Source organism: Gambusia affinis, linkage group LG05 (genome assembly GCF_019740435.1).
Source record: "Gambusia affinis linkage group LG05, SWU_Gaff_1.0, whole genome shotgun sequence".
Lineage (NCBI taxonomy): Eukaryota > Metazoa > Chordata > Actinopteri > Cyprinodontiformes > Poeciliidae > Gambusia > Gambusia affinis.
Genome location: NC_057872.1, coordinates 20,777,624 through 20,792,465, shown reverse-complemented (window position 1 = coordinate 20,792,465; position 14,842 = coordinate 20,777,624). Strand labels below are relative to the sequence as shown.

Here is a 14,842-nt window from a genome sequence, read left to right as displayed (position 1 = left end):
ACGTCTTGTCCTGTAACTGTGCTTTCAGCGGGTGAAGGTCTTGAGAATGTGTTTTATAAAATCACAAAGAGGATGTGTCTGACGTAGACGTAGCCTTGTAAAAATGCAGGGTAGTTTTTGTTAGAATAGCAGAGATCTTAATTCAAGATTTTTTTCAGGGTCACTTTGTTTTTTTTTAATTAACTGGATGTAAAACTATCAGAATTTTTTTCATTTTGCAATCGACACAAACATTGCAAAAAATTGTGAAAGGATCTCGCTGTACATTCAGCCTTTATTTCATTACTATGACAGACTTTGAAAGCTTTGAAAGAAATTCAGTTGAAATGTGAACCAAAACTGTCAATCGTCTAGTTTTATTCTATCTGCCCCAATTAACATAACACTTTTATTAAATTTATCCTCACGTCAGAGGATCAAAATCTTGTTTCTTCTTCCTAGAACTGTCTCCAAGTACAATCAGCCCTTACATAAATGACCCCTCGCTTCCTGTTGACCTTTAGGCGTTTTGTTTTTCCTCTTGTTTCTCTTGTTGACTTTAAAGGCCACCAAAATTGAATTACTCCTGTCTTTGCACTGGGCTTTCATCAGCCCAGCAGCTGTAACTTGATTTAACTTAAAAAGAAATGCATTGATATAAATTGATATAAAACACAGGGTGTACCCCGCCTCCCGCCCGAAATGTCTTCCTGGAGATAGGCACCAGCACCCCTCCCGACACCACGAGGGACAAAGTGTGTGAAAATGGATGGATGAATGAACTTTTTATAAACAATGTAGGTAAATGCATCCTGTATTTAGTAACTTGGAGGCAGAAATTGATATAATCATTTCCCTGTATTTAAACTTTGAGTAAATCACATCAGTCTACTCAACATTTAGTGCAAGTTCTGCAAACATTACATCAACATTCATACAACAGGATGGTCCAAGATTGTCCTGCTGCATTTATAGACCACTTCACTGGTAAACAAATCAAAGAAATAAAATACAATGACAGAGAAAAAATGGCTTTTATGACAATAAATTAATGTATCAACCAGTATACAGATGTTCTGGATAATGGACAATTCAAAGAAACACATAAAAAATATAATTTTACCCTTTAAAAGCCCAGCCAACATTTCATTTACAGCCAGTCATACCACTGCACATGGTGAGTCAAAAAAATGGATTTAAACCTTCAAAACAACTTGAGTGTAAAGCAGCAGAACATTGTGGTCAACAAATGTCAACAAAAGTCAGTTTCATGCTGTATGGTACATATTATAGTCAACATTTGGCACACAGCATTCTGGGAAATCTAATGAATCTGAATGGAAAATTCACGATAACTGAAAGCATGGAATATGTGAGAATCATCTGTGCGGATGTAAAACTAATGAAGAGTCATGTAATATGACTTGTCATTCTTTGAAAATGTTTTCAAAACATTTTGAGTAACCAATAATCCCTAGTGTTATGATATCCAGCTTTTTAAATTAAAAATAAAATTAAACCCATTTCATCCACTTAGAAGTATTTCTAGAGTTTAGCATTACCACAGTATGCTTTGCTGTGATGGAGCTGCTGATTCCACAAAATTTTTAGCAAATTCAATTCATCAAAGTGGAGAAGTTGTCCTAAATCCACCTTTTCAGTTTCAAAAGTCAGAAATAATCTCATCTGCACTAAACTCCAGTGAGTCTAATAACATTCACTCATTAATGAAGCCCTAATTGAGTGAAATCTAGCAGACATTTATCAGACGGGGTTGGTTGAGATAAAATCACATTTTAATTTCCTCCACTGATGTAGTTTGATGATAAGCATGAAAAAAGTGCAGCACAGCAAAGATAAACAGAGCATGGATACTTGGCAATATAGAGTCAGGTAGAACACATACAGTACAGTGACACCTGCCAGAAGCAGGTGCTGCAGTGAAGACTCACTCAGCACCACACTGAGACACAAAGAGCAGACATCATTCAGATGCCGCCATGCTGGATTCCCTGTGCTGCTCCTGAGTTTAAAAACCACAACAAGGTTCAGAAGAACATTTCCTGTCATGTGATATTGTTAGCAGCCAACTGGTGGAAACACTTTACAAGATGTTACCATCTCAGCAGGTTTTTCTCTATCATATTAAGTAATGGTCGACTGATTTGATAACTAAGTCAAGGAACCATTTTTTGTTTTGCTTCTTTTTCCCTGTAGAAGCAGAAGTAAAGCGACCTCACGAGCTTTAGGAACTTTAGAACCAAACTGTTATGTTGGGACACATTCAGTAACTTGGCAACCATTTTACAAATCTACTTAAAGCACACATGCATGTGTGAATCCTTCATCGTTTATTGTTGTAGATTGATCTCTCATTGAAAAATCCCCCCATACTAAATAAATATAACTGACACTTTCATTCATAATTTTAATCGACCACCTCCTGTTTTCCTTGGGTCTAAAATAAGGCATAAGTCCCATTTTTCTTAGCCACTCTTAAAAAAAGCAGGAAAGACAGAAAAAAAACATGAAAGATGTGGGTTGATGTTTTTAAGTCTCCAAATGGCAACAAGAAACCAGGGAAGGGAGGTCAAAAAAATCTTCATCAATTACTGTTAAATTCGTGCATTTAATTGTCCAGTGTGTGATTAAGATATTAAAATAAATAACACATTTATCTTAAAGCTGCAGTATTAAATTTTGTGAACAATGTTTTCTCTTACATATTTGTTTGGAACATGTGACATAATTTGTGAAAGCTAATGCCAGTGCTTCTCATCTGCAAAAATAAACCATTCCCAGTCAGAAACAACCAATCAGAGCCAGGAGGAAGGTCCTCAATGTAAGTGTTGCTTAATGTGCAACTGGTGGAGAAGCAACTTAATGTTACAGAAAATCTGCATCATCCATCACCAGCGACCATGCTAACTAGCTCCTTGTGGTGAGCTAGAGGGAGAGTGCGAGCAGAGTGTACACAAGGCTGATTAAGAGCACTAAGACACACCTCCCGGCTTTGATTGGTTGTTTCTGAATGAGAGCGGTGTAATTCAGCAGATGATAAGAAGAGGATCAATATTCACCCACAATTATTTCAAGATCTTGTTGGTTTTTCTGAAACTTATCCAAATATTAGAGCAGTGTACATAAATATTTTAATTTCAGTGGATTAAAAAAAAAAAGTAAAAAATAAATTGTGGACCTGATTCACAAAAAATATAAATAAATAAAAGTGACTGTAAAGTATGTTTTGTAATTATTCCAAAAAAGTAAAAAAAAAGTTCAAATGTCTCATGAAAAGACCAAGTGTTTTGACATCCATGCCAATGATGAGTGAACATAAACTGACCAGGGCAGCAACTACCTTGCATTTGTGTTTTCATGCCAATGTCTTGTGTCCTGTGATTATATTATTACTAATAATAGTTTATCAAACCTTGTTTTTCATAGAACTATGCATTGTTCTTGGTTCATTTAACAGAGACCTTCATACCCACCATCTGCAGATTTAAACTTGGAGAGCCTGCACTGTCTGAAGACAGGGGAAGTAAAGCAGCAGTCACTTTCTGAACTCCTGGAGCTGCAGGAAGCGCTAATTATTTCATTCATTTTTAAACTGCAGGCCTACGAAGATCCCATAATGCCTTCCTCTCTTCGTTACTTTCCTCCCCCTTTCTTTTGAGTTTTTTGTCCTGCGCTCTGTCTTCACTGGAGCTGGGAGACTTTGAGAGGGGAAGTGCTGGCAAAGTCCAAGAAGAAAGGTCCTTCCTGTTTAGGCAAGAAGGTGGTGGGGGTGACGTTGTAGATGCCTGCGGGGACGTGGTCCAACTCCATGTAGCAGAAACCGCATCTTTAAAAGCACAAAGAGAAAATCTTATTAAACAAAAAGTTAGATTTTTGGTGATACACATGAACTGAAGCTGCTGTCTGAAGTTTTTTATAATTTCCTAGACGTAAAATATTAGAGCCATTATGTAAACTCATCATGCCTGTTTGTAGTTAATGTCTTGTGGAAAAGGTTATCAGACGTTAATTTCTCCACTTGATGATAAACTTTGCTGATTCATCTCCACAGTTCTTATATATATATATATATATATATATATATATATATATATATATATATATATATATATATATATATATATATATATAAAATCAATTTTCAGGTAGATTTTATAAATTAGTACTTTATCAAACCTAATTTTTGTACAAAAATGTATAAATCCAGCTGATATTAAAAAGGAATTTTTTTCATGGTAAAAGCAATTCCACTTCTGACAATATAACATTTTCTGACAGATCTGGCTTTAAAAGGTTAAGAAGAACCCACTGGTGTGTAGTTTAAATAAATTTAAGTATAAATGTTGTTAGAGACATTAGAGAACAAACCTGTAATCTCCACTGTTCTTCTTCTGGAAGGAAGCTGTTCCAGGATCACCCACCGTTGACACGGTTACCATCTCAAACCCAACACTGTACTGCCTGCAGGCAGAGTGCAAAACGCAGGGAGAGGAAGAGATCACTAACTTCAACACATACTGGAAATACATATGGAGTAAAAAAAAAAAACAAAAACAAATGGCAACTATTCATTTTTAATGTTTTTTTTTTTTCCAAAGAACAATATTTGATACATAAATAATTAAACTGCAATTAAGTTTGGAACAAAGACAAAACATAGTTTTTATTTTAGAAGAGAGTTTATCAGCTCCACCTGAACAGCTAATAAGGTTCATGGTTATTCAGACAATAGTTTAGCTGATTAAAACATTCGCTAGTGTTTCTTGTAAACCATAAACTACTAACTGTCCCACTGCAACTCCATGTCTGGTGGTCACGATACCTTTCTGTTACATCGTTTATCCCTGTTTGCTTCTCACCACTACAGAATCTGTATCACAATCTCTAAGCTAATAAAAAACACTTTGAAACCCAGAATAAGAGGTTAGAAAAAGAACAAAACTTTCTGTCTGTAGCAGCATGGGTCAAATCTTGTCGAGTAAACGATTGTGAGAAAAAGAAAGCACTTAAACCAAACCAGGAGAATTCAAAACATCTCCTATATTATTTATATTGCCATTATTTATTAAAGAAAGATGCGTATTGTAAGAAAAACTCCACTACTTCCTTATGATTTCAGGGGGTACTGCCAGACAGATGTTGCAAATTTAAAGTAGTTGATTTCTGACCATTAACAATGTCGGCACGAGCCGGTACCAATCAAATGAAGCAAAAGGTCAGACACACACTGACAAACTCTAAAAAAAAACACACACACACAAAAAAAAAAAAAACCTTCATGATCTGACCATAAACTCTGTTTTACACCTTCTCTAGAGTCAAATGTGAAATCAGAAATCTGAAGGTTGATCAAAACTGGGTCTTACAATCAAGGAAGTAAAGCCGTAAAAATGAGTTATTCAAAATATCTCCACTCTGATGTGATTTGACTGCTTAAAAAAATTGAAATACAAGAATTTGCTGCTAAAACTATATCTACAAGCTACTGAACAATTTTTTCTTCAAAAAAAAATTTGTTGAATCAAGTTTGGTTTCTTTACAGCTACAGTTTAAATTTCAATCATAAATCTAGTAAATACCAGATCACATATATCTAAATATAAAACTGAAGACATGGTGCACTTTGTTTTTGCCATGAATAACTACTGCAATACAGAAACATAAAAGGTCAAAGGGAAGTCTTGTTCTAATAGATTTTCTGGTGTGAATCTGACCTGGAACCGCGCAGCTCCACCAGCAGGGGGGCGGGCCGCTCCAGGTTTATTTGGTAGATGGGGTTGTTTTTGTACGAGTCCTTGTAGTTCCCACAACCGCCGGCGCTGACTCCTTTCCACTGGCCATTGATCTGAGGACAGAGTTACAAATATAATTTGTTTTGATTAGAATGTTGACTAGGAATTGGTAAAATGTTCAATTTGCAAGACTGCACAACAAATCACAAACTGCATAAGTAACGTACTCTTTTAGTGTGGGTGAAGGGATTTGGGATTTTGGCGAAGGTGAATTTGCATCCAGTGTACACCTGCATAGAGACAGAAAATCAATTATTGCAGTAAGAACAACAAACTTTTTATTTCTGCAAAAATAATATGAGGCATGCTTTCTTTATCTCTGCATTCTTAAAGTTCCTGAGGTTCTAAGTTTGTTCATAGTTTATTCATGAACATGTTCTCTAAAAAATGTTAGCTCCCTGCTTTGATCTTTGCTGAAAACTCTTTGCAAGAAGAAGTTCAATCAGTTTTCCTCTCAGAAAACGATCAAAGCTGAAGGGAGATTGAAATTTCTTTTCCTCGGATGATTTTAAGGTAAAGTCTAAAGTGATTACAGCAAATGCAACAGTGTTAAAGATAAAGAGAAATGTGCCATCATTAAGGGTGAACAGATCTTATATCCAACTCATCATCTCCTCCCAAGAGCATTTTGCAGTGAGGGAGGAAAGTATATTAATTATAAAGTACTGAACAGATCTATCTGGGTCACACGTGCACACCCAGCAGAACACTTTAAAGACCTCGGCTCACTCATCCAGCCTCAGGCTTTTTTCACAGGCACGAGTTTGGCTGAATAATAGAAAAGGAGGACTTTAAATCCCAGTGAGAAGATGGAAGTGTGAAAAAGTCACTGCTACTAAATGTTTATGATACCTTTACAAAGTAAAAAAGAAAAATTTTCCTCAATGCAGAATGAATGCATTTAGATTTTTGTAGGTTTCTTTCCCTCGTACAGTAAGACTTTTATCGTACGGCGCTTTGTGATTTTTATGTTTGCTAAAAGCACTTTATAAATAAACTTTACTTACTTATCAATGGGTGTATCACTGAACATGGGTTATTATTTATGGTTGCAAGTCTCCTGGTGTGAGAACTACTACTGTAAGAGTCCATAATATGACTTCATTTAACATTTAAGTGCAACAAAATAATTTTCTTAAAGTTAGTTTTAATTCTCCTATATTGACTCAAATTCATACAAAAGAATCTTTATTGTTTAAACCACTGAACCAACTTTAAATTCAATCATATTCATCCAAATAATTTGCCAAATAAAAAGTATGTTCTAAAACCATCCAGGATTGCTGAATGTACACGCATTTTTAAATATGCGTGTACAGAAAGACTACAAGCCTCTAAATAGCAGCTCGGACAGAAAGTTCTCACCCGCAGAGTGTAGTTGATGGTATTCTGCTTCTCATACTGAGAAACCACGAGTGTGAAGGTGTGTGTTCCTGCAGAGGTCAGCCGTATCTTGGTCAGATAGTGAGGACTGTTGATGCGGATCCCATCGATATAAGGAGGAGGGTCAGCTGCAGAAAGTGATCAATGTGGAAAATCGCAACACCACTGTTTGAATTATTTTACTTAAATGTCAATGAAATTGGATTTGTGCCAATCAATTGTGTTATTCCTGGAATTAAATATTTATTTAGAAAGATATGTTTGGTCTTTACAGCTGAATGCATTGGTTGAAAACAATTGGTTTCCTACAATATACTGTTTCTAAAGATCCCTGACTTTGTGGTTTAACTTTAGGTCAACGGTGAGCCAGATCTGCACATTATCACACATCAGCAATGTAGGAACGAAAACCTCACCTGGGTAGTAAACCTTCTTGCCTTCTGTCTTGTAAACAACCAGTGTGATAAACTCCCTGTTTTGAGCAAAATCATCCTGTAGAAACAAACGAACTCAATTGATCAGCAAAATAGGTTTAAATTAGAAAACAAATATGACATAATGATGGTTTTTCAGGAATTGACCTTGTCTGTGATGTGTCTAGTGAGCAGCACCCACACAGCGGCTCCCCCTGCTGGACACTGGACCTCCAGCTTGTACTGAGGATTATTTGCGAGGCTGTAGACGTCCTTCACAGGTCCCTGCTTTCCATCCCAGCTACTGCAGGCAGTTAAAAAAAGAGATTTCTTTGGTCAAAGTAACAGATTGCAAATTGAAACGTATGTTAGTCTAGACACAAAACATCCTACAACCCAATGAAACAAACTTATTGTCTTTTTGAACCTTTATTTTGATGTAAAAATATAATAAATAAGGCACAACCTATTTTAATGAAAATGTGAAAAAGCAACCTAAATAAGTAAAAAAATTAATATAAAAAAGTAATGAATACACTGTTATTTCTGAAGATTTTCTTTCAACAACATCAAATGCTAGATTATTGACTTTTTAGTTTGTAATAAATATAAGGAGAAGGCACATAAAAGTCCTAGTTTAACATGGCTTTGTAAAATGTTTGTACAAACACATAAGCATTATTTGTTCAGTAAACAAAGAAATACCTGTGAATACAGGAGGAGCCCTTAAACAGTGCAGGGTTCCAGCTTAGATAAATGACATCATAGTACTGACAAAGATCCTCCCATGAAATCCAGAAAACCCCTAAAAACAAAACAGAAAATTATTCATCAAAGATTTATAGTTTGTAAATTTGACAGTGACTACAGGGAAAGTAATTTTTAGAACTGCATCTTTTCTCATATTTATATTTCTGCCCATACAATAGATTGCCAAAAATATTGAGTCACTTGTTTTTATGAATGCATTAAATTGAGTGACATTCAGTTTTTTACCTATAGAGCTGAGTGATGTCAGCCCAATGTTAACATCAAAATTGTTTTAGAAGGTTTAGGAGGGATTTATGGACAGTTCAAACTAATCGTCTAGAAGTACTTTTATGAGATCAGACGTTGCTGTTGACGTGAGAGCTTAGCTTACACTCTTTGCTCTACTTCATTCCAAAAGGTGCAAAAGGTAAATGTAATCTTTCTGTGCTAACAAATAAAGTGGCTTTATTATTTATAAAGTAATACATCTTCTAACACATCTCTAAAGCACACAATCCTCTCTTTTGTGTTCTTTATGTATTTAATATGTTATTTTTTTTGTTTAGCTATTAACATATTTGATTTGCTTTTTTGAGGGTTTGGGGGTTCATGGATCTCTAGTGGTTTAATGTCTGTACTGTTTTCAACCTCTCTAAAGCTCTTTGCCCTACATTTGGTTATATTAAATTTCTTTATAAATAAATTCTCTCTGAAGGTGATAAAAGATGCTTCACTTCCTTGATCTCTTTAAGAAGGGAAATTACAACAATGACTTTAGCCTAAAGCCTGGTGAGAAGGTGCTTTTATGTGTGCAGTAGCATTAGCATACCGTTATCAAACTTCTGTGCTGTCTTGGGGTCAAAGTTGAGGTATTTAAGGAGCTCTGGAGTCCAGTTTTTCTCATCTCGCTCACTGTAGCGCCCCTTCCACCGCAGATGACTCCACGGATTTTTCAGCTGCAGGAAACGCATTCCCTGCAAGCGCAACACACACAACAAAGCAAATCCTCTTGGGTACCAAATTAATTTGTAGCAACTGCGATGTGAAATAAAATGTTCATAAATGTCCTAAAACTCAATGTTCTGCATGGGAAGGTAATAAATACTAACCTTGTATTCCCTGATGTCAAGAACTGCATAGGCATGTGTTGGCACTAAGCCCCATCTCTCCCCTTCCTCCTCAGTCATCACTCCCGTTGCCGTGGTGATGAGAACATCACCCCTATGAAATCTGGATGCATAGAGAGTCAAGCAAAATTAGAGAGAGGTTAGATTAGAAAAGAAGAAGTGTTGCAGACGTAACAGTGTGAGGTGGTGTGCTGTCACCTCTGGAAGAGCATGCGGAAGGTGTCTTCCCTGTTGAATGACTGATTGTCAGAGTGCATAGCAATGCGTTCAGGAATCCAGCCGGTGAGTGCATGCAGATCAATATTCTAGAAAAACAAAAAATTTGAATTTCAATCTTTAAAAACATCCAATTTTGGTTCAAATCTGGTCATATGTGGACAGACTATAGACACATGTAAGAAAAGATCCAAATAGTACACATGAAACTACTATTTCCACTTTAACAACACTCTGTTGAGAAGTGTAAGCAGTTCCTATGAGCTATTTGTGAGGTTTTTTTTATCCCTTTAAGTAAATGAATTTGAGGAGTTTAACAACAGCAGGTACTGCACCAAACTGAAAAACAGCTTGATGCCCTAGGCCTCACCGAGTTGGAGCCAGGGAAATCATAGCCACCCATCACCTTCATGTAGGCCTTCTCTATCAGGGAAACCCATAACTCATTCCGGTTACTAGAGTAGGAGCAGAGCAGCTCTCCATTACGATCCACCGGCAGGTAGTCATCAATAATCACCTGAACCAAAGATCAAGATCAGTGGACAAAAAAAAAACTATGGAAAAATTCAAGGCATTTTATCTTTATATCAGCAAATGCTGTGTCAGTTGAGGCCACTTACGGAAAAAGAAAACAATTTCAGTTTCTGTTTTAACACTGACTAAAGCCTCTTCTCAAGCCAGGATTTAGCCTATTTTCATGGCTCCTCAAACAATCTCTGTATACAGTAGATGAAAAATTGCAGTACAAGCAGCACTTTTCTTCCTTAATAATGTTGTTAGTGGATAGTGGATGGTTGAAGTCAAACCTTTCTGGGCACTCCGTTGATGTGAAGTTTGACCATGTACTTTCCACAAGGATTATACTCTGGCTCTCCTCGCCTGTTCTGAGGGTAGATTATGCTGCAGCGGAAAACAAAACTGATGATTTCTGATTTTATATTCTACAATAAATATAACCGGCTACAAAAAAACAAAAACATTCACAGAGATTCCAGAAGCTACATTTGTACCTGGTGATGAGTTTCTTGTTGTAACGCCTCTCATAAGCTGCACTGATGGCCAGTGAAGCCACAAATGAACAGTCAGAGACCACCGTCTAGATAAACAAGGAATTAAAGGCAAGGTGAGAGTCTTTGAAATAAATGTTGCTATAATATCTACATTTTTATAAGACACTTTGACAGTTTTGCATCAATACTATAAAATATATATCATTATTTCTGTTCAGCATATTAAGATGTTTCTGTTCTGCTATAAAGTTGTAAACTTGATGATATTGCACCACCTACTGGGTGAATTTTAAATTTGCATATAAATATACATTTAATGATGCAATAATAATGAATTACAACAAATTGAAGTGACTACACCTCTAGACTAAGAATGTAATAAATAAAAAAATAAAAACATCAGTTAAAGTCTGACCTGTTTGATGCTGAAGCTGGACACAGACATGATCATGGTGGGATTATTGCAGATCTCGTCTGGTCGAACCCAGCGGGAGAAAATGGCTTTCTGTTTGGGTGACAGGGCGAGTTTCCCGGTTTTGTCCCTGTGGAAAACATTCAGTTGATTTGAAGAAGTCAGATGCAAAAACCTTTGTTCAACAATTTGATTAAATCCAAATTTCTCTCTAGTTAAACTAGACCAAAGCTTTTGATTCTCCATAATTTTTATCCATAGTTGGTATGCTTTACTAATCAGTTTTGTACTTTATGGAAAAACCAGGTAAGTCAGAGGTTTGGCCTTTTATGCTCAACACATGGATAATCAAATTTAGTTTACTGATATATATTTTTAGACCATGGACCTAATGACAAAACATCTATGAAAGCTGATATTAAATTTAAACGGGTGAAAAAAATTATTAGGACTTACGAGAAGGGCACAGGGAAGGCAAATCGTTCCTTTAAGTCCACACTCATAAAGGGCACATAGGCGATGCCGTTGATTGTAGATGTACTCCTGCAAAAGAATCCAGAAAACTGATTACAGAATCTTCATACCTAAACAGAGGATTCAGATCATTACTAATCAGAGTTTTAAAGTTCAGACAGAACTCAATAAAAATGTACTAACACATAATATATAGTTACTTTACCTCTTTATACTTGGATACTTTTCTAATGCAGTCCATTAACATTCTCACCTGAGGACCTCGATCTCCTCCGATGTGTACCGCTGACCCTGGGGTTCACTTGACTGGACTGCTCTGATTGGTTGAGGCTGCTGTCGGTCATGGAGGGAGAAGTCTGGCCCAAGGGGGAAAAACTGACGCACCGGTCCACCAGAACCAGAGCCGCTGCTGGGCTTCGTTCTGTCCTGAGACTGTGCCGAGTTCGATTTGGACTGCGACTCTTTAAGACCTTCCGCTCTGCAAAAAAAGGCATGCTCACTGTCGGTCAAAGCAACCCTTGCTGTTTTTTGTTTCTTGTTAACTAATTCAACTTATTTAATCCTTATTTTTAGCTACATTTATTTTCTGCTATGATTCATATGCAAATAGGTTAAAGGTGATTGACAATGGTTTTAGCACAAAAAAGGCAAAAATTTATGTTATCCTTTATCTTACTTTTTGTTGAATTTTTGAAAGACTTCTGACTAATTTAAAACAACAGCTCTGGATGGTCCAAAACAAAAGCTTAAAATTGTTTTGTGCAAACATTTTAGTTTAGGAAATATGGGCACCAGAACTGACCTGTCCAAAGCTTGACGAGCCAGCTGTTTCAGCTTCGTCTGAAGACTTTGGTCAGATGACTCGTTTGACTAACGGAAGGAAAAACAGAATAAAGGAATATACAAGGTAAGATAAGTTTACCACCTCTGACTGGGAGGAGGACAAACATTTATAAAGAAGAAGAAATACCGTTTTGATGCACAGCTCCACTGCCTGAGTGTACAGCTCTATAGCTTCATCATCATTCCCCTTCTCATCTTCCTCAAAGGCCTGGGTAACCAGGAAGTGCGCACGCTCCAGATCCAACTGATGGCGGGATTTCAGAGGGTCGCTCTTCTGGGACTGGACTGGGGTCAAAGTTGAACATAAGTAAGATTTATTGAGCTAGACTGGTTTGCAATTTGTAAACAGCGCCGTAGCAGAAACTGCAAGCATTAATAAAGGTGGTCTGATACAAACAGATATTTTGGCCAACTTGTAAATCTTTAACTGGGGTGGAAAACTAAACACATTTCAATCAAAACACCTTGTTCACAATGGATCATTTTTCTTCCACAGGAATGAGGAAGACAATGAGAATTCATTGTAAGAAAGCTTGCTACAGGCAGCAAAATATTTGAGACTAGTGCAGATTTTCCAGATGGACGATAAACCTACTGCATTTTGCAGGGGCTACAGAAGAAGAGTTCGGATTAGACTAACTCCAGTTGAGAAACTGTGGCCAGGACATTGATGTTTCTATGCATCCAATCTGAGTTTGAGTGGCTTTTCAAATTATTTGTAAAGAATTTTAAATATTTTTTCTTCTTCCAATTCACAAATAATGTGAATGTGTGTTACTTTGTGTTGGTCTATCACATAAAATACACTGAGATTTGTAGTTGTAATGTGTGAAAACATGAATAATACAAAGGTCTTTATATGGACACCATACCAATTAGAGGTTTGGTGAACAAGGGGAAATAACAGAAGAGCATCATGTTTGACATTTGTCAGGTGAATTTACCTGCATTGTGGAGAGCCTGAACACGGTCCAAGTATTCACTCACTTTGTCCTGGAGCCCCTCCAGTTTGGACCCTGCCATGCCTGCATATATCAGAGCCTGGGCTGCCTCCTTTAACACACGAATCCCAATTAAAATAAAATAATAATAATAATAATAACAATAATAATAATAATAAAACACAACCAATGAGTACTGTCAGGACTATTTATATGATGTTATCAAAACATACAAAAATAAAAAATGAAACTATACAGATTCATAAATGTACCGTAATTAAGAATCCAGCGAATAAGTGAAAGTGGACTTAACTACAGGAAGCATACAGCTAAATGCTAACCATGACAAGTAACAGCTGTTTACCTACCTTATAATAAAACACAGCCTCATTATATTTGGCATTCTGGTCATAGGTTACAGCAGTTTTCGCGAATTTGAAAGCGTCGACTTCCAGCGCTGTACAATCCATGATGAACCCAACTTTTATGACAGAGTAACGAGCTCTCTGCTAGCCAGTGAACAGGACAGCTAATCGCTGTTTTAAGTAAATGTTTACCTTCATTCACCGCACAGTTTCCTTAATCAACTTCGACTGCCCATTTTAAAGGTTATTCTGCGTGTTCTTTCCAGTAAAACATAACTAAACAGACTAGGCAAAAGTTCTGCTTCTCCTTATGATAAATGACAACAAAACCATCCGACATCAAAACAACCGAGGAGTTTCCGGGGGAGAACAATTTGCGCAGCCGCAATAGAGGTCTCAATCTCGGCTGTCTCATGCTGCCTTTAAGTAAAATAGGAAAAATAATATTTGAATGTTGTTATAAAACTAATTTTAACGTTTTTCTGATTAATAGTAGTAAAATTCGAAGTTTTTTTTGTTATTAAAACGATGATTTAGTGACTGCAACGAGTCAAATCCATTAAATATATGAACAAAGAAAAATTAGATCAAGCCTGAGTTTGGGGAAAATGTGTTCAGGAACACGACGAAAAAAATATTTCAACCTTTTAAAACTTGGTATAGCAAATCTTCATCAGAGAATTTAGAGTTTGAAAAATCTGAGAGTTATTTGTTTCCAAGCAAAACTAAAGAAAACTGAAGCGATGTTTATTTAAATATATTAGTTTTATTCTAATTAATACATCAGTCTTAAGAGATCATGGGTGTAGTTTTCTGCCCGATCACCGATTTTTAATTAAAAAGCTTGACTTTCCAATACCGATTTTGGCCAACACCATTTTATTTGTCTCAAAAGTTGCTAAGTTGGCAAAGAATATTTCTGCAACATTTCCCTTGTCAATTTTTTTTTTTTTCAGTTTTCAAGCCATTGATAAAGCTGGCACATAAATATGTATTAATGTTTTACCGACATTAAAGTATACATAGTTGAATGCAGAAGTTATGCAAAATCTGGAATTTTACAAGTAATTGATTGCTTCCGGTTTTATTGAGCTACAATTGGGGCCTGGACATATA

At 36.3% G+C, this 14,842-nt stretch overlaps 1 protein-coding gene across 1 annotated transcript; it reads right to left on the bottom strand.

The window, feature by feature from the left end:
- Positions 1-2,574: 2,574 nt before the first annotated feature.
- Positions 2,575-14,088, bottom strand: capn7 (calpain 7). Its single transcript, XM_044116068.1, has 21 exons — positions 13,730-14,088; positions 13,365-13,473; positions 12,548-12,705; positions 12,380-12,447; positions 11,831-12,055; positions 11,560-11,646; positions 11,107-11,233; positions 10,692-10,777; positions 10,488-10,581; positions 10,052-10,198; positions 9,664-9,770; positions 9,448-9,568; positions 9,168-9,312; positions 8,294-8,393; positions 7,757-7,892; positions 7,592-7,667; positions 7,158-7,303; positions 5,960-6,022; positions 5,715-5,845; positions 4,369-4,461; positions 2,575-3,826 (listed from the first exon to the last, which is right to left on the bottom strand). The coding sequence occupies exons 1-21, from the start codon at positions 13,829-13,831 to the stop codon at positions 3,682-3,684; spliced, it is 2,466 nt and encodes an 821-aa protein (XP_043972003.1). The 5' UTR covers positions 13,832-14,088; the 3' UTR covers positions 2,575-3,681.
- Between the last annotated feature and the right edge of the window lie 754 nt (positions 14,089-14,842).

Coding starts and splice junctions, on each gene's coding strand:
- capn7 (XM_044116068.1), bottom strand. CDS start 13,831: ATGGATTGTACAGCGCTGGAAGTCGACGCTTTCAAATTCGCGAAAACT. Junction 4,462..5,714: donor GTGGAGCTGCGCGGTTCCAG/GTCAGATTCACA, acceptor CTCTGCCTGCAG/GCAGTACAGTGTTGGGTTTG. Junction 3,827..4,368: donor AAGAACAGTGGAGATTACAG/GTTTGTTCTCTA, acceptor GTGCTTTTAAAG/ATGCGGTTTCTGCTACATGG.